This window comes from Meleagris gallopavo, chromosome 8 (genome assembly GCF_000146605.3).
Source record: "Meleagris gallopavo isolate NT-WF06-2002-E0010 breed Aviagen turkey brand Nicholas breeding stock chromosome 8, Turkey_5.1, whole genome shotgun sequence".
Lineage (NCBI taxonomy): Eukaryota > Metazoa > Chordata > Aves > Galliformes > Phasianidae > Meleagris > Meleagris gallopavo.
In genome coordinates, this window is record NC_015018.2 from 23,915,669 (window position 1) to 23,935,428 (window position 19,760).

At 39.3% G+C, this 19,760-nt stretch overlaps 1 protein-coding gene across 1 annotated transcript in view; it reads left to right on the forward strand.

Moving 5' to 3' along the window:
• The window catches only part of LOC100543937 (VPS10 domain-containing receptor SorCS3), a 272,748-nt gene that overhangs the window by 129,705 nt on the left and 123,283 nt on the right, over positions 1-19,760 (forward strand). Inside the window, exon 5 of the mRNA XM_031554589.1 lies at positions 16,925-17,083. Coding sequence (XP_031410449.1) covers positions 16,925-17,083 — 159 coding nt within the window. The remainder of the gene's footprint in view (positions 1-16,924; positions 17,084-19,760) is intronic.

Sequence of the window (19,760 nt, forward strand, 5' to 3'; positions counted from 1 at the left end):
TGTTGTTTTTTTTTTTTTTTTTCCTCATGAAATGTTCTGTAAAGTGAATATTATTGGTGAAGGCTTTTAGCTGAAAACCCAGTTTCCACTGAGAAAGTTTTATCTCTACCCTTGGGGCTCTTGTGGACGTTGATAGGATGGAATTAAAAAGCATTAAAAAAAAAAAGGAAGAGAATGACAACTCTAACTGACAAAATCAAACCAAAATGTACTTGCCTGTATATAGCATTGCTGAGATGAGACGTGGATAAATGTAAAGTCCTGATTGCATTTAAGATCTGTGATGACAGTTATGGTGTCTTAGAATTACCTTTCTTTGAATTTGCTTTGCAATTCAATTGGATGCAGTCATCTTTAGTTTTTCTCCTGTGCTCTTACCATCGTTATAGGCAGTAGCTTGAAAAATTAAAAGGTCTGTAGACTTTCTATCTGTGCAGAAAATCAGCATATAAATATCACTCAGCTACAGTGACTGAGATGAGGATTCCCTAGTTCTTTCCTTATAGCAAAACTGAAGCACTTGGGATTTTATTTATAGGTAGACCTTCTAGCTAAAGAATTTGAACAGTAGTTGCAAGCAGCATAAAGAAGGAATTAATTCACAGTGCTCAGCTAAAGAGCCTTGAGTAAATGGTTTTACAGGCCAGCTTCCCAGTTGTCATACAGTCGAAATGGAAGGACCAAATGACTGAAACTATAAAAGCCAAGGACGTGTGACACCTCTCATACCTATTAGTGCCTCTGGACTTGGCCCATCAGAATGAGAAATGCTTAGAGATATTTGGAGAGTTAGAAGCTCTAAAAGCTAAATCTAATTAGGTTGGTTTGTTTCTGTGCTGATACTTGGGGGTGAAGTGAGGCAACTGTTTATGAGCTGGAAGAGAGCAGTGCTGCGTTGCAGTTTAGGTTAATGAAGGAAGAAGTAAATTGTGACTGTTATATTGGAATCACAGAGGAATGTACCTACCTGACTGGAAACTAGACAGTGTGTTGGGAGTGATATTGCTTTGTGTAGGAGTTGGAGATCCTAAATGTGTGCGAGTCACATTGACCTCCTTTTTATTTCTTCCTTCTCACTTGGAGAGTAATTGAGAACAAACCCCATTCTGGCCTCACACATCTCCTAAGGGAATTCCTAAGCTCTGATGGAACCTCAGGGCAGACCCATGATCTGAAGTCACTTTGGTTTTGTCTTGAGTTTTCAGCCCATTTGGTCCCACAGGGAATTACTCAGGTTTTATTTTATTTTCTCCTACTCATCAAATGTGTGATAGGCTGATGAAGAGTTGTTCCAGCATGCACATGGTGCTTGCTAACCCATCTTGAGCTGAGCTGCCATCCTTTGCCACAGCACCCATTACAGCATCCATTATGTTTTCTACCGTCTTTTAGTCCTAATCCTGTGAAATACAGTTACTAAGTAACTCTTGGCTTTGCAGCTGTTGTTAATAGGGCTATGTACCTGAGCTGCAAACTGAGTTGCAGTTATATTTTTCTGCACCCTTCTCCAGACCCATTGAGCAGTACAGGGTGTTCTTCCCAGCACTTCTAAACACACGGTACCTAGCCATGAGCCTTTGTGGTGAGAAGTTTCCCACAATTGTGCAGGAAAAATTGTAGGTCTGAAACACAACATCTGGATCAGCTGAGCTCAGTCTTCTCTGATTTTACCAGTGGGCTGCACAGATGTGACTGATCTCATTAACATTGCAGTACATTCTGTCTGGTAAATATACTTCAGGGGCAGTTGCCATTAGTTGCCAGTTACGACGATTTAAATAGAGAATGAAGTAGTATTATTTCCCTTTACTTATTGATGAAGCAAAGATGACTTCCTCAAGGTCACACACAATTTCTGTGGCAGTCAGAGGATGTGTGACATGATGTTCTTTATCTACGAGGTTCAGTCTTGTGAGCTCTTGTGCATGGGCTTCTCTCTACTTGTCTGATTAATTCAGCTTGAATTTGTCACCTAGGAAAAGAGAAAATTTTTGTAAATGTTTGCAGAACCATGACCTGAAACTGTAAAAGAGCTCATTTGAGTTACAGATGCTGTAATACTTGGAGAAGAGGACTTGAAGAGTTTTTCGTTTTAAAAGGATTTTTACTGCCTCTTTTGAATTCAGAGAAGTCTCATTTTCTCTGTATCTTTCTCTGACCTTTCCAAAGTAAGAAATATAGTTTCCCTATGGTAGTAGACTTAATTTATTACTGTTTTATATGTGGTTCAGAATTAAAATCTGCATACAAACAGAGGGTAGTTTCTTCTTTCTTGAGAGTATAGGAGAATGAAAAATATTGATAAATAAAAGCAAAATACAAGTGTTAGTAGAATACTCTTAAAATATAAGGTCACAAAATTGTAGGGATTGGAAGGGACCTCTGGAAATCATCTAGTCCAACTCCCTGCTAACGCAGTAGATTGCAGAGGAAAGTGTATGGGCGGGTCTTTTTCAGTAGCCCCAAATCTATATTGTTCTGTTGTTGTTTCCTTGTGCCTCCTTGTGAGCCTGATAGCCAAAGGATCCTTTGAGAGAGAGTGCCTTCTTCTGCTGTAATCTGGACTGTGGGGCATGGCATGTTGGATGCCCTGTTAGGACCTGGCCTAACCTGTAGGCTTCTGTACTTCAAGAAAGAAGAAACTGCTCTGTTTGCATGTGGATTTTAATTTTAGTTCCTCTGACCTAACATAAATCACAGAGACAATTGGAGTTCTTGTAGCAACTGTTGTCTAGGATGCAACCATTTGTCAGTATAGGTATCACAGAGTCCCAAGCTTACGAGAATTCATGTTGAAAGTTTCTCTCTTTCTTAAATAGAGACAGTCTGATAGTTGTACTTGAAAAAGACTATCCTTCAGTATGTATGAACATGAAAACTGGGACTTTTTCAGTCATTTCTCTGAAAAACAGGTGCATTAAAATGTCAGCTGTTTCTAAAAATAAACAGTTGAGATAATTCACAAAATAGTTATATACAGCATTATTGAAATGGAGATGGAGGGGGAAGGATTAGAAGAAAGATGAGTATGTGTCTGTTTATACATATCTTAATGATACTACATTGAAAGTTATTGTTTACGTGCTCATGAGGAGGAAAAATTCATATATTATGAAACCCCAGAATTAGAGTTGCCTGTGTATACTTTTATGTGTCTGTATTTCACAGCTTTGTGCTTATTCGTTACAATAACTTTTACTCACATTTTCTTTATAGGTTTCTGAACTCATTTAATATGCATTTGAGTAGTGCTGAGTTAGGTATTGAAAGCAAATGGAAACCTAATATAAGATTCAACTAATAGAGACTAAAATGAGGCCTGTCTAAGTTGACTTTATGGAAAATATCTCGTTAAATAAATATGATTTTAGTCTTCATAGATGTTGCAAGTCTAGCTGATAAAAGTAACTGCGTCAACACGAGATGTTTAAGTAAAATAAGAAAAAAGTAGCCAGACACCTGCTGTATCTTTTATCTACCAAGGATGAGAACTGTGATCTTGAAATCCCAGCTTAGCTGCTGTCTGGAGCTTTGGCTATGAGGGATACTTTTACATCATAAAAAAAAACTGACTATTTGAATGAAAGCAGGCACAGATTTTATGGAAAAGCATAACAGAACTCAAGTGCTTTGGACCAGACTTACTGTACATGCTTTCCTGAGTTTGCTTTATGAGCGAGAACCAAGTGAAGGAGTAGTGTTTCTTTGGCACAGTTTGTGAACAGTGAATATAGCTATCTACAGCTTTAAACATACAATTTTCTTTCCCATTGTCCTCAGATGATGAATGAAAAAACCCTGGGAGTGGTTGAGGAGGGTGTTACTGTACCTCATTGGTTACTGTACCTCATTGTCTACTGGAATTGCTGGTGAGTCAGGCTGTGAGGAGAGAAAACAGGAGAATGGGAGAAAGCCAAGCTAATGTGTCAGGGAGAAGGGAGGGCCAGTTATCAGGTAAGACTTAGTTTGGCAGGATGGATTCTGGTGCAAATCTATGATAGGTGCTGCCTTTTCTGGCTTCTTAGCAGTCAGATGATCTCTTCTGCTGCTTTCTGCCTACTTCACCTCATATTTCTAGAAGTCAGGCTCCTGCAGAGCCTCAGGGATGGTTGTAAAGATGGGGTAAAACTGAAAAGGTCACATCCACATTTAGATATGGACTTTCCAGAGTTGGCTGACAGTATTTAATAGAGGCAGTTTGTTCTAATTTACCCAGCAAGCGTTAAAGGACAGATCAGAAGTTATAATATCCACTAAAATAAAGCTGCAGTTTTGTCACTTAGCATGGCCATTGCTTTTGTGAAGTGAAGCAGAGCAAACCTGTAGAAGTTTGAGGGTCCTGCCTTGGTTGCAGGTACAAACTGGGACTGTCAGGATGCATCACCTTTTAGGGGCTGCCTATATCCAACCCTTCAGCAGGGCAGGCTGAGCTGTAGATCCTGACATAGGGCTGGTTTCTGAGATTTCCATCCTTTCTCCACCCTCCCTGCCTCTCTATGAAACATTGCCATCTCCTTTACAGCTGCAGCTCCAATAATATATTAATTTATGAAGTATGAAAAATGAGGTAGTTTTGAATTAACGAGGAGGGGAATGGTGCTTCACAGACAGCAGGATAATCAATCAATAATAATGAGTCAGCATGCTGTTATTAAAAAAAGAAGGAAAATAATAGAATGGGTGGAGAGAAGCCCTTGGAAAAGGGGCATGTGAATCCTTGTGAGTCTCAATAATATTGTGACCTCAATCGTTAGTGATTAGGTCTGGTTCACTGGGAGAACAGTTATTTTTCTTTGAGATAAACAAAACAACAAACCAAACCAACCCATCAAAACCATAACCTTAAAACTTGACAATCCATGGTAAAATATCTTTTTATTTCAATTTTTCCAAAGTAAAGAATAAAAAAATTCAGTACTTCTCACTGAGTGAATTTGCTATGAGCTGATGAGCAGAGTCTGCAGGATCACAATATCCTGAGTTTAAAGAGACCCACGAGGATCATTGAATCCACCTCTGGACTCCACAGGGCTGCCCAAAATTCAAGCTGTAATTCTGAGAGCATTGTCCAAACGCTTCTTGAGCTTTATCAGCTTGGTGTCACAGCCTCTGCACTGGGACACCTGTTCTAGTGCCTGTTCACACTTTCTTGGTGAAGAACACTTTCCCCTCCCCGATGTAATTCCATTCTGTTCCCTCAGGTCATATCACTAGCCCTCTGCTCCTCTCATGAGGAGTTGTAGGCCATCATGAGGCCTCCCCTTATTCTCCTCTAGGCTGAATGAACTCAGTGACCTCACGCACTCCTCATACATATTGTTCTTTGGACACTTTGCTATCTTTGCAACCCTCCCCTGGACACTCTCTAATCATTCATGTCCTTCTTATAATTGTGTGCCCTCAGTGAGAAAGCATCCATGCAGAGCTGAGTGGGACAATCCCTTCCCTTGATCAGCCAGCAATGCTGGGATTAATGCACCCTACAGTACCCCAGGTTTGTCCTTTTGGTTGCCAGAGCCAACTCAGATTCAGCTTGTTGACAGTCAGAGCCCCAGATCCCTTTCTGTGATTTTGCACTCTGGCCACTTGTCACCCAGTCTGCAGATATATCCAGGATTGTTCTGTCCTAAGTGCAGAATCCAACACTTGTTAAATTGTATATAGTAGGTGATTGCTCAGTCCTCCCAAATTTTCAAGATCTCTCTGCAAGGCCTTTCCATCCTTGAGGGAGTCAAATCTCCTCCTAATTTAGTGTCTTCTGCAAACTTAGTATACATTCAAGTCCTGAAACAAGATCATTTATAGAAGAGAACTGACTATTAAATGGAGCCCAGGGGAACTCCACTAGTGACTGGCTGCCAGTATGTTATAATACCATTTACAATGTTGCTTTGAGCCCAACCCATCAGTCAATTGTTTACTCATTGTTCTGTGTACCTGTCAAGTGGTACGTTGGACTTTTTTGTCTAGGAGTGTACTCTGAAAACAGCATTAAAATGTTAGCTAAAATTCAAAACGATTGGATCTACTGGCTTCCCTTGTTCAACTAGATAGGTAGCCTTGTCATAAAATGAGCTTAAGTTTGTTAAATGGGACTTCCCAAGGAGAGTATCCTACTGTTACTGCTAGCCATGCACAGTACACAGCGCTACGCTTTTACTTGGAGTGCTTGAGCTCCACAGTGCTGTGGCCTCTGCAAGTTCAGCAACATGTCCAGAGCTTTGGCTTCACTGTATGTTACTCCCCTTCCACATCTGTGCTCCTCAGTTATCCACATTTCCTCTTACAGTGTAAGGGTAATAGCTAACTTTATCTCTGCTCTGCTCAGGTCTATTATAAATCGTATTACCTCAAGAAGCAGTGAATCCTGGACTCTTTTGCTTGACTGTTTTTAGGAGCAGTTTTTCTTCATGGAGCTTAGCTGGACTAGATTTTGGAGAAACATTTCAGCACATCTTAGAATGTTTGAGATTTCTTTTTGCACTAGCCAGGGTTCATTGCCCTTGTTCCCTACCATCCTCAAATGCCCCATGTCTTTGTATGCAGACAGATGTTGGTGAACTTAGAGTAATGACAGAGATTTCCTAAGTGGAGCACAGATGCAGTGAGAGGAAAATCAGGCAATAGTTTTTCAGTAAGTCTGGGAAATCAACACTTTGTCAAGCCTCACATTTCTGTCTGAGGATAGACAGGTGCTGCTTTGCAGTGGGTTCCATAAGCTTTTAGTTCTTTCTTGTAACAAAAGCCGATTCTGCTTTTTCAAACAAAAAAGCTTATCTGACATATTTTGGCTCCTTTGGAGCCATGCAGTGGCAAGCCAATGCGATCCTTAAAAGCGATTGTAATAAAGCAGCAAATCTTAGGTGTTAATGTCCAGAGATGCACCAGTAATGTAGAGGTGATGAACACAGAGCTTGGGTCCTGGGAATGGATGGAAAGATGGAGTCAGCTCAGCAATTTTCTGGTTTTTGCTAATACATTTCTAAACCAAAATATTAAGGTTGTGCTGAAGATCAAACCTGTATTTCTTCTACCAGCTACCTCTCCTCTTTTGCTATTAATAACTAGCCTTGCAATGGCCAGGGATTGTGTATATGTGTGGAAAAGGATGTTGAGAGCAGCGTGTGTTGTTTTCCCAAGACTGCAAGATATCAGTGACCGTATTGGAATAAGACATAATGGCCACAGTTTTAAGTCACTGAGGCAATGCCTCACTTTCTCAGTGTGTAATCATAGCCAAGACTTTCACAATAAAAATGCTGGAATTGTATAATTGGGAGTTACTTTTGCAAATACAATGAGAAATGTGAAAGTCAGTGAGCTGCCAGTTATTAATTCTGTTCCTTTGTCCTGAACTTTCCTAGATGTTAGGACCTGGTGGCTGAGTTAGCAGGTAGAGCTTGCAACCACAGTGAGTAGGTTAGAGCTGAATGCTGCTGTGCAAAGCAGTGCAATGCCATCATGTTTTGTAATTTTAAGCCTTAATTTTTGTTTACATCAACTTCCTATCCAGAAAACAAATCTTTTCCTACCTCCTTGACTTGAACCAGTGAGGGGAAGTTAGGAAGAGAAGTGCATTTAAAATAGCACAGGTAATAGGCACTGGGTAAGTAAATTGAGATAGATTATTAGCATCTGTATGTGAACATTGATAAATCTGACTGTTGTCTGTTCTCTGTGCATTCTGACTAAAAAGCAGAAAAATTAAGTGTGTAAGCAGTAGAAAAGCAATGATGCATTTAAAATTGTATTCAGGTTTAATGGCCTCAAGGGAGATACATAACACAGTTTTTATTTTTGTAAAGAGTCATGAAACACTCTACTGTTCTCAAATGAAACAGACTGCTGTATATGGGCTGCATAAGTTTACCTCGTGAGGAACTATCCATTCACATCTCTTTGTTTTCTGTAATGGGGCAACCACTGTGAGTAAACTTATTCCCACGTGTAAAGTCTAAAGTCTTCTTCCAAGTGAGGCCTATAATCAGAGGAGTGTTTTTATATAAATGGTATTCTCATTTCCAGCAGTTCTGGTGTGCACAGCCTCTCCCTACTGATAACATTATTTTCTGCAACTATTTCTGCTTACACAGTAAGTTACCATAATGGTGAAAATTACTTTGTAGTTCTGTGGAGAATAGTACAACCATGCATTTACTCAAATAGCATATAATTATAACAGTGAATACTGCTTTTCCTTTTTCTCTGCATACAGTTTGGGATCAGAGCTTTTCTGTGCCACTAGAAAAAGCTGGTGACCACAAAGCAGTGTGTTGGATGTTGCAACAGTTTCCTATGCAGAACTGAGAAGAGCAAAAAGGCATGGTGCATAGCTATGGTATGAAGAAAACCAAACTTGAGAGCAAAGCACCCATAGATCAGCAGCTTTACATCTATCTCCTGATACAATGTCTGCTTTTCCCAATGGCAGCACTGGTTGTTGCCTCAAGTCACTAGCAAGGTGACTTCTTATTCAAATCCAAATGTGGCCAAACTGGGTCTGTACAAACTTGGCTTTAAGTGGTGATGCTTATAATCATTTGGCTGTTCACAGAGGGGCACTGTGCTTGAACATGTTGCGATATGGAAATGCCTTTGGCAAAACAGCTGAATGGGAGCTCTCTGTGAACAGCATGTAGCGCTAAGATAGCAACATAAAGGTGGGGTTATTGTGTCAGAGGTCTTTGCACTGATGAGCTGTGGGGAGCCCAAGGATGTGCAGCTATAACAAGAGAATAATGAGGTGAACTTACTTTGAGTAAACTCTGACTTGCTGTGACAATGAAAAGGTTTTACAACCAAGCACATAGCTGTTGCCAATCAGTCACTCTTTACCAGGTCAAACACACGATTTTTGGATGGCTTCCAATCCCTACTGGCACCTGAAATTTAACAAGCAAATGCTTGCTGTGCCTTGTAATTAAAAGTGAAAAGTACATGTGTCCAATGCCAAAAACACAAGAGAAAGCAGAGAGACATGTTGTTTTACTGCTAAGCAGGCCAGAACAAACCTTGAGATATTCTGCTTTATTGGGTCTAGTATGATGACTTATCCTGCTCCTGTGCATGCAAATTGCGTCCAGCCTAGGACTGGTGTTATGGGGGGATTAGGACAACAGTCTTAGTGCCTGAGTTCTGCTCCCAGCTCTGACTTGGCTTAAGCCTTGGAGTCATGATATGTTTTCATTTTCACACCTGCCAAGGAGGATGGTAGAGTGGTTTTCCTTCAGGGGTTCTTGCTCTGTATCCAATTTAGCCTTGATTTGCTCCTGATCCTCAGGGCATCCTTGTAAGGTGCATCTGTGCTCTTGCACAGCTGCTGGAGATGGTAATTAAATGAAGTTTTCTTTCCATAGGGATTGGAGTGTATGAGTTTAGCATTCTGTTCAAGTGCTTTGTTTTGATTTGGCAATTTAAGGCAGGTATGGCTGCAATGCCAAGCGATTGTTTAGTTTTTGTACAAACCTGAATTAGCTGTAGTTGCAATCTGGATGTAATTAGATATAAAAACAACAGAGGTCAGAAGTATTAACCAGGGTTCTTCACTGTAAACAAACTTTGTAGGCTGTTGTGTCTCTGTTTTGGGAAGGTAAGGTGATGCTGGTCCTCATTTTGTGTCATGTTTTTACTAATGTTTTACCTCAAAGTTAATCACGTAAACTCTGGGATGATATAATTCCTGTGGATCTTCAGACAGGAGGATGATAGATAATTATTCTTTTACTACAAAAGTGCTTAATCTCAGACTTTCCTCAAAGTATTTTTGGCATTTCTCTTTTTTAGTCATTGTGAGAAGGAACTGGAAGAACTGTTGAAATACTTAAATGTACAGTCTTCCTTGACTGAGCCAAACTGACTGTAGCATAAGCTAAAACTGTACATTCTTGTTTCATATGTAGTGTACGAGATACTACATCAGACACGAGATTACATTCAGACACATGTGTTATCTAGTCCTTATGAACTAGATTTAAATTTCCTTGAACTACTGTCCCAAGACCTGTCAAATCAAAGCTTAAGTTAGGTTGATTGTAGTTATAATTCATAGTTTTATTTTTGATGATAACAGGATTCTTTTTCAAGTAACAGTGAATCTGATCCTGGTGTACTGTTTGAACAGCAGTTTTATGCTCACGTTGTTCCTGACTGACAAAATGCTATTGATACCTAGGCAGAATAATATAGGAAACTTACATTGAAACTTGCTAACTCTTACTTCTGCAGATGGTTTATCTGAATGCAGATATAACAAAGATAAAAAAAGTTATATATTACATTTCAGAAAGGGTTATTCACAAATATGAATAAGCCTCCAAGTTGTACCCTATTTTGTGTTGCAGTATTGCAAGAAGACCATACTCTCTTAGGTTAAAAAATAATATATATATTTATTCACTGATTATTGTTCTCTACGTCATTGTGCTCATCTTTCATGTACCTTCTGCAAAAGGAAAAATACCCTACAAAGAAGGCATGGGACCTGCATGCAGCCAAACTGCAGAATTTGCTCTCATTTTTTTCTCTCAGTGTTGTTAAGATAGGGAATTCTAAGATGGGGTCCCCCTAACTTAACCGACAGAGATCTGTGCCATCTTCTCAAACCAGCTTACTGGAGTCCACAGCTGATGGACTGCAGATGAGATCTTTCTCAGGTGTTAGATGCACCCAAACAGCTACTGACATCTGGAAGTTCAGTGATGAGCAATGGAATTCTGGTGGAGTAGATATTGGTTTGTCATTACATAGAAATCCTGATGGAAAGGAAATTCTAGAAAGAGGCTAGCATCAAGTGCCTTTTGGTCTTAAGAGGGCTATTTGGTCATTTGGTCATGGTTCATGTAATGCAGATCCAGCATAAAAGTCTCAAGAAACTCTATTTCATTGCTCATTTTCTATGGATGTCTGACTCATTTTTCATTATCCAATAATAAATACAGTAGTGAAAGTCACCTTTAACACTTAAAGATTGCTTGAATTTTATGGGATTGTATCGAAGTGAATGCCAAGGTATAAAAGCCTTATGGTTGAGGTACTTTTATAACACATGCTTCATAAACCCTTATAAAGTGAGTGCAGTGCACTTCATCCTTTAAGATTACAGTGTTATGGTTCTGAGAGATAGTTATCTGGTGCTATATTCATTAATTAAATCTGTTATTAATGTTAAATTTCAGGTAATAAGAAGTGAAGTTACAAGAAGTTGAAAGGGGTTAGGTCCAGGCAATTTATCTCTCATGAAAGCTCAGTGCATCTTTACTGCTTGACTGATGCCCACAGGTTGCCCTTAAAATTGTAGAAGTTTTTGAGCCATGTGAAGCAAGTAGGAGCTTGAAGTCCCAATCTAGTGTGTAACACAAGGGGTTGCAAAGACTCTTCTTTGGACTCAATGATGGTAATGATGTGAAAGCTTACTGCCCCTCTCACGTCTGTCTCTTTTGGTGTCCTAAAGTACCGTGGTCCCTCTTATCACAGCTGTTGATGACAAAGAAATGGGTTGAGTGTAATAGAGATGGCAATCTTCTCATCTGTGCACATGCTGTACTGCAAGTAGTACTGGTGTATTACAGTAATTACATTACCAGGGAAGCTTTCTTCTTGGCTCTATTTGCATGTTGAATAAACAGGGCTTCTCTTGAGAGCAGATTTTTATCACTGTCATCTCCCTTTTTTCCTGATATGCTGGTTTTAGTTTTGGGAAGTAGAGGTTGGCTTTCTTTTGGTAGTTACAGCAGATGATTTAACTACAGAGCAGTGAGCAGGAATATTGCGCTCTGAACAACTTCTATAAAACTGTGTGTAAAGATGGTGTGTGCTTTCGAAAACATTCCACAATAATGCAAGATTATTTTTTTTTTAAAGCTAAGTGCTTATTTATGTGTGTCATGTTTTCTGGTAAGAAACAGGTATTTGTGTACGTTTTTGTGTTAGAGACATATAGGCTAATTTAAATAAACTGAAGTTTTTCCATTGAATGGTAACATGGTGGGGAAAGAAGGATGAGATTTTGTTTGCAGTGAGTTTCATCTGTTCTCCATTGCGTTGGCATAGAAGGGCATCAGGAATGCTTTGTAGCTATGTTCTAAAGATAGTTGTGTATATATATCTCTGTGGGCATTTGGCATGCTGCACAAGTAAATTGAAGTAATAATATAGGAGGGAGGGAGAAAGGATAAGAGAAGAATGGGCAACAAAAATTTTCCAGTGAGACTTTTCATATGGTCAGACTTTAATGTCACTACTTGAAGCATTTTAGATTAGTTTTTCCATTGAAAGTTTCCAAATTGTTCACACTGCATATGTGTGGTGATCTGATGTTCTGTAGGAATAAATTCTTTACACCTATAAATATAATTTCAAATTTACTTATTTTTTAATTTCAACAAGTTTAATGGACACTGTAAGTCCAAAAATACAACAATTTTCATGCACTCACGTTTCAGCATAAATTATTGAAGCTTTGCAGCTTTTTAAACACAAAGCTAATATGATTTAAATCAAAATGGGAAAGCAAAGATTAAAAAAAAGCTTCAAAGTAATAAAGTTGTGTTTTCTTGTTGTTGTTGTAGATAAAGCCATGTCTACAGAAAACCCTCTGCCTGGCTTTGAAAAGATTCAGTGTACTTAGCAGCTGAGGGTCTAAGTGTTTCTTCGAAACAAAACAATAAAAAGCTAAAACATTCAATGTAGAAATCGCTATGAAGGTGTGAAATGTAAAACAGGAAACCTGGAGTTTCTGCCACAAACAACACTGAAAAAACAGAACTACTTTCTGAGTCACAGAATTGGGCAAGGCAGTGCTCCAAAGCAAATGGCTAATGCAGTGCTATGGACCTGGGATTCTTTTGGTAGCTATGGAGACTTGAGTGGTTTGTAGGTAGACTTTTTTTTTTGTTCTGTTTTGTTTATTTCTCTTTATAATAGCACTTTGAGTAGGGAAATGAGAATTTGACTAGGAACTATGAAAGAAACCACAAAAGCACATTGGATGTGCAGAGGAAAATCATGAGGCAGTACATAATGTTTTAATGATACCTACTTATTTCTGGGAACGAAGTCATTTATTTTGAACCTGTCTTCTTTGTTCACTTACTGGAAGGCTTCCTGCTAATGTAACGCAGTGACACTATTGCTGCAGATATTTGCCTATAACCTGTAACGTGATGAAGGGTTGGGGGTAGCTGTTCTTGTGCTTTGTGTATAGAAGAAGGATAGAGGTGATGTGCTGAGCAAGACTTTAGAGTGAGGGCAGAGCAATGAAAGGTGCTGGGAGAAGAACTGAGTGCCAAGATATAGGGAAGTGTTAAGCCTGGCTGTGTAGACAGATTTAGACAGACACGAGCTCAGGCTACTTATAACTCCAAGCCAGTAGTCTGGGCTCATTGCAGTGTTGTACCCATCAGAAATGTACTAGCTCATTATTAGTGTGGTTCAGTATTCCAGGTAACAGCTGTTTTGTGCCTGGTGAGATTGGAGCAGAAGAAGAGGAGTGTGACACCATCTGTGTGAAACCAGGCCTGAAGAAGATGTTTGTGTTAACCCAGTGATGCAGCTGGAATTTTAATCAGAGTAGTGGGAACTTCTAGTTACAAATCTTGCCTTAGTTTTTATTGTATCAGCTGCGTTAATGGGCATTCCCATGTAGTGGATTTGTGATGTGGCATCACTTCATGTCCACTTTGGAATTCATTCACAGCTCCTTTGAGAGCCTTACATGCTCTCCGGTGAATGCCAATGGCTCTTAGCTACTTCTGTAATTTCAGAACCAAATATAATATGGCAAATATTACGTATGACACCTCTCTCTTCCTTGTTCTTTCTGCCTGCAGCCCATGCTCATTTCCTTCCCTTCATGGATTCAGAGCTGGATGTTTCTCCTGATCATGTGCTGAAAATCTTAGTGTAGTTTTTGTTGTTCAGGCAAGGTAATTTACCTGAAGAATATAACTTTTTTGCACTTCCTCTGCCAGTGCCTGTTGTTCTGGAATTCATTCAGAACAGCTCTTTATGTCCTCTGAGCTCCCGCTTTAAACAGAGACATGCCACATGCCAGGCAGCCCTCTTCCTTGGCTTTCATGTCCTGTGGAACTACCTGAAGTTCAGGCTGATTTTTGGTCTGGTTTGTTTTGTCTGGTGCTTGCCATTGCTCACTGAATTTTGGAGGCCAAGCTACAGGCTGCAGAGGAAATCCTGTGTAGTATAAAGCCTCTCATCTCAAATATGTTTTCAAGGACTTCCCCTTCACCCCATCCTGCCTCTCCATCTCCTCTCTGCTAAAACTGGAGAAGAGAGCAATTGAAGATAGCGCTAATATTATTATTTATATATTAGAATACATTTTATATATGTGTGTATGTATATATTCTATAATGTGGCAAGTTGAAATGCAATTTCCTTTTTAATAAAGGCTGCAATTTAATTTAATACTATAGAAAATGATTAGGTCTTAGAAACCTATAAATTACATTTGACAACTCTCTGGTACTCCTTTGCTCTTCCTTATGGCAATTATAAATGGCAACACAGGGTGCTGGCAGAAATGCTCATTCTGACCGGAGTTTGTTTATTGGCTCTTAATGAAAAGCAATTAATCTAAATCTCACATGGGGTGGATCCTTCACCTTGTTTCCATAATGAGAAGTGGCAGTTTTGGGCCTTTGACAAATATCTGCTATTTCCCCTTCCAAAAGTTGTTCCATCCCCCCACTAACTTCCAGCAGAGAAGAGAGAGAAGCAATAGTAACATAAAGCCAAATCTTCATGTTTGCCACAACTCTCTTGCTTTAACCAGAACAAAACTGTGAACCTGTCCTTGCTTTATAGCCAGTGGCCTTTTATTTCTCACTTGGAACCTCCTGCTTTGTGTTTAATTAGCCTTGCCTGGAAGAATGAGTGCTAACAGAGTTGTTGTGTGTGTTGTCTTTCCACTTGAAAACATTGGAGGAGTATTTTTGCAGTGTTGATATCAAGCACTGACTGAGGGATGGTTTGTGACTAATGTGATGGCACTTGCAACAAGATCTGTTAACCTATTTTAGCTTTCCCTTTTATCTTCCAATAAGGTTGACTGTTAATTTTCCTAGCTGAGAGGTTTTATTGTGTGATCTTGCAACCACTACTATGCTTCCAGGGTTAACAAAATCAAACAGTTTGTTCCATCTGGTGGAAAAATTGTGTTTTTCACTTCATCTGACCAATTTCTTGAACTTCCCAACTGTGTATTGAGGATCATATGTGAAAGGGCAGAGTGGATGTTTTGCATTTCTACTATGTGAGGTCTATGCAACTGTTAAGAATTCTGTCCTCGGATGAGAGCATAGGACAGCTAATAGTGACCGTTTAATCTTCGTTATTAACTTTGTAATCTTTCGTGATATCAGGTGGAAAAAATCTTTATTCCCAAACTATCCTCTCTTTAAATGCAACAACTCCCTGGAATAACTTCTTACTTCTTGTGCTGGCAGTCTTAGGTCCTTCCATTCTGCAGAAGCAATTTTCACTGAAGTATGTTACAGTTCTCTCTTCTCTGGGAGCAGGTGGGGATTGCTTTATGAGGCTGCTGGTTGTCAATATGAGAAGTGCTGAAGGATCTATGAGCTCAAGGTGGATTTATACAGGTGGCTTCATCTTGGGACAACTTTCAACTCTAGATTTTTGGCACTTTCCTTTTCTTAATGGAAAGGATCAGAAACAATTTGCATTATATTCACTTTCCTTGGTGACTTCATAGAGTTAATGAGCTGTTTGAGGTTAAACAAGCCCTGATTATTTATTTATTTATTTATTTATTGCTTGATCAGGGTCTAACAGACCAAGGATTTTAACATTCTTTTTAACTAACTTACTGTAATTAAATAATTGCTGTGAAAATTCATGCATCTAAAAATCATAGTCTTGAAGGTGGATGAGAAGAGTTTATTTGGATATGAAAATGTAACGAAACTGCCTTGGATTGCTTTTAGCTGATCATTTCACAGCTAGCTAGAAATGGCTGCTCCTGAATCTGTTTTCCTGCTGAAAATCAGTTTCTGTATTTGTTTCAGCTAGTGTATCAATAACCTGCTGTGTTTAGCATGGCTCTAATTTATTTCCCACTGTTTGCCTTTATTTTATGGTGTTGGCATTTGCTTTAATGTGATGCTGTTTTCTCCAGATGTTAATAAGATGGTGTTAATGTATCCACAACATTTTTCTTGATAACATTTACATAGAGCATGGCATCTGATAATGTGGAATCAACCCATTTTAAAATATCGCTAATAATTTTCTAATTAAAATCAAACATGCAAAAGTGTTTTTCTCCTTGTACAAATTGAGGTCATACACTTTCTTGTACTTGGGGAAAATTATGTATTTTATGAGTGAATGGATTTCTCCTACTGTATGGATTGGAAGTGTGATGTATAAGGTCATGTAGCAATGTTTGCACGTGCACCTGTGGACTAATTTCAGGTGCCAGCAGATGATCCACATAGTTATTCTACTTCCAGTGAAGTGATACTCTCGTTTGTTGCTCTGCAAACTATCAAATAACGAGCCTGAAACCTCAGGAGTTCCCTGTTGTCTACTTCTGGGGAGAGATTTCCACATTTCTGGAGGGAAGCAATAGACTAAAGAAGGGTCCAGGAAGAGCCAGATGTAGCTCTCTGAAGTTGCTCTGCCTAAGTGATATCATAATGGCATCTTCTTTCTTGGACTTTCTGATTTTTTTTTGGACAAAAAATGAAATTACAATATCACCAGTGAATGAATCACCAAACAAGATGGAAACCAAACATTTAGAAAACACAAATTATTTGGGAAATCCTGTAGGCCCTTTACACCATTGAACAATGTTCTAAATATGAGTAATAGGAATTAGAGCTGTAAAATGACATTTAGCTTTGCTTTTCCATTCACACATTATTCCTTCCATTTTCCTCTTTAGATCATGCTTCTCAGTGATCCAGACATTGAGAGCAGCATTCTCATCAGCTCTGATGAAGGAGCTACATACCAGAAGTATCGTCTGAACTTCTATATCCAAAGTCTGCTCTTTCACCCCAAGCAGGAGGAGTGGATCCTGGCCTACAGTCTGGATCAAAAGGTGAGCAATTGATTTCATGTTTCAGCAATACTTGAGCCAGGTGCTTAAAGGACTAATGTCTAGAACCACATGTTTCCAGAGATTGTGAAGAAATTATGATGTCCTTTGGTGCTCTCACCTTGCAGATTTAGATATTTTCAAAATTCACCCAGTGACAAAACCAGCTTGCTAAAAGGAATTGTATGGCAATCATGGGTATAGAAACTTCAGTAGTGGTAATACTCAGATTCTTCTCTTCTTTCATATGTTTGGCATGAGAAGTGGAGTTGTTCTAAAAACTCTATTTGTAGCTCTTAGTGATAGCTGCGCTGTCTGTGAGCATTGAGCACTCTGAGTCAGCTCACAACAGCTGGCTGTTGTGTACAAAGCTTTCTGCTTGCATACTGAAGTTTGTTAATCTGGAAATCAGTGAGCAGCAACAGATGAAGGATTCTGCTGTGCCTCTTTTTAAGTTACTTTAAGTGCTTTTGTTAGGGAGACAACTCTTATGTCTGCGACTTCGACCTCTGATATGGTACTCGTGTGTCTTGAAAGATGCTGAGCAATGTGAGTGCAGTGTGACATGTAAATGTGGCTCCACTTCTGGAACAGTAGTCCCTACTTCAGCACTAAGCTACAGCATAGGCCAGATTATCAAGCTACAAATTTTAGGCTTAAAGCCTGTCAAGTTTTTCTTTTCTCTTTTCAGTTTCTGTCATCTTTAGACTGTGGAAAGAAATAAAAATGTGCTGAGGAGACCATTTAAGTTTTTTGCATTAATCTGTCAAGTATGTGTGCATGTTTTGGGTGGGATCTTCACTTCTTACAGCTATTTGTGAGGCTTCTATATTAGACAATCTTACATCTTTGGTATAGGGCAAAACTCCTGAATTTTAGTGTCTCCTGTTAGACAGTACTTCCTTTGAAAGGTTACTATAAATCTTTACTGAAGATTGAGGATACAATCACATAATGTACTGGTGCTGTACTTCCCAATGTAACCTTTCCCTCCCCTTGTAAACAGAATGCTGTGGCAGGCACCAGGTGGTTTGCTGCCAGGCTACTGATGATGCTTGAGTGACATTTGCAAGCACAAAGCTATTGTAAATAGACTCCTTTCATACTATCAAATGCTTACAGTAAGAAGGAGTTAGTCAAATGTCAAATAGTTTTCTGCATTCAGATGTTCAGTGTAACCAGGATTTTGAAGGAAGCTGGAACGACCGGTCTCTTTGTCTGATGTCATGGAATGATTTGATGCCATTTTTAAACTGGATGTAAAGATTTTAAATGGTACTGGTGTTTGTATAAAGACAGTGCTGAAAGAAACAGACAGCTGGTGAGGCATGCATGGATGTGAGAAGCCAGATATAATGTGCTGGATATGTGTTTGCAAAGAGATCCAGCTGTAGTGAATGTGAAGCACCTGCTCTTTGGTTTTAACACTACTTCTATTTCCAGTGCTCTGTGTTTTTTTGTGTTTTTTTGTGTTTTTTTGTTTTTTTGTTTTGTTTTGTTTTTTTCTTTCCCCTCCATATTAGCCACTGGAAAAATAAATCAAAATACAAAGCATGTGTGTTCAAATATATATGCTTTCCTGTGAGGTGTTAATTACTGCACTAATGGCTTTAGAGCATTTTTGCTCCTGCTCCTTCAAAGTAATTCATATCTGGAGAGTGTAGTTCACCTCAGCTGTTCTCATGTGCTTAGAAGAGAAAGAAGAAAAATGAAGTGCAAATTAGAGCATCCTGGACGTTGCTTGTGTTTTATCCTGCGAACTGAACAAATTTGTCCACAGTGTAAAAGCACAAAGGTGATGTAGGCTATCAAAGTGAAATGAAGCAACATGAAGTTCAGACTTTGTCTTTACGTTTGTCTTTGTATTCATTTATATTCACACAGAGTTGTAGGGGTTGGAAAGGACCTCTGGAAATCATCTAGTCTTACCTCTTGCTAAAGCAGATTCTCTGCACAGGAAGGTGGTCAGATGGATTTTGAATATCTCTAGGGAAGGAGATGCTAAAGCCTCTCCGAGCACTTTGTTCCAGTCTCTATTACCCTCAAAATAAAAAATTTTTTCCTCCTGTTTGTATGGAACTCCCTATGATCTGGGTTTGTGCCCACTGCCTCTTATCTTCTCGCTGGGCACCACTGAAAAGAGCCCGGTCCCATTCACTTGTTTCCTGCCCATTAGGTAGCATTGGTAAGATACCCCTTCAGCCTTCTCTTCTCCAGACTGAACAGTCTTACATATCTCAACCTTTTGTCATAAGGGATGCTCCAAGCCCCTCATCATCTCTGTAGCCCTCTCCTGGACTACCTCTGTAAGCTGCCAGTCTTTCTTGAACTGAAGAGTACAGACCTGGACACAGTACTCCAGATATGGCCTCTCCAGGGCAGAGCAGAGGGAGAGAATAACATCCCTTGACCTGCTGGGCATGCATGATGATGATCCAGTCATGATACTTTTCCTCAATATTCAGGAAGATGCATCAAGTGAGGCAACGTGAAGTTGTCTGACAGAGACTGGATTGCTGCCTGGCTGGCACAGACTAGATTGTGCTTGGTTTCTTACTTTGTGAACCCAGGTTGTATAAATACAACTGCTCTTAAGCATACCTCTTACTTCTGGGGGCAGCCCTTTGCTGAGAAAACCATAGGTACCTTTTGATTTAAATACATGCAGAGAATAGTAAAA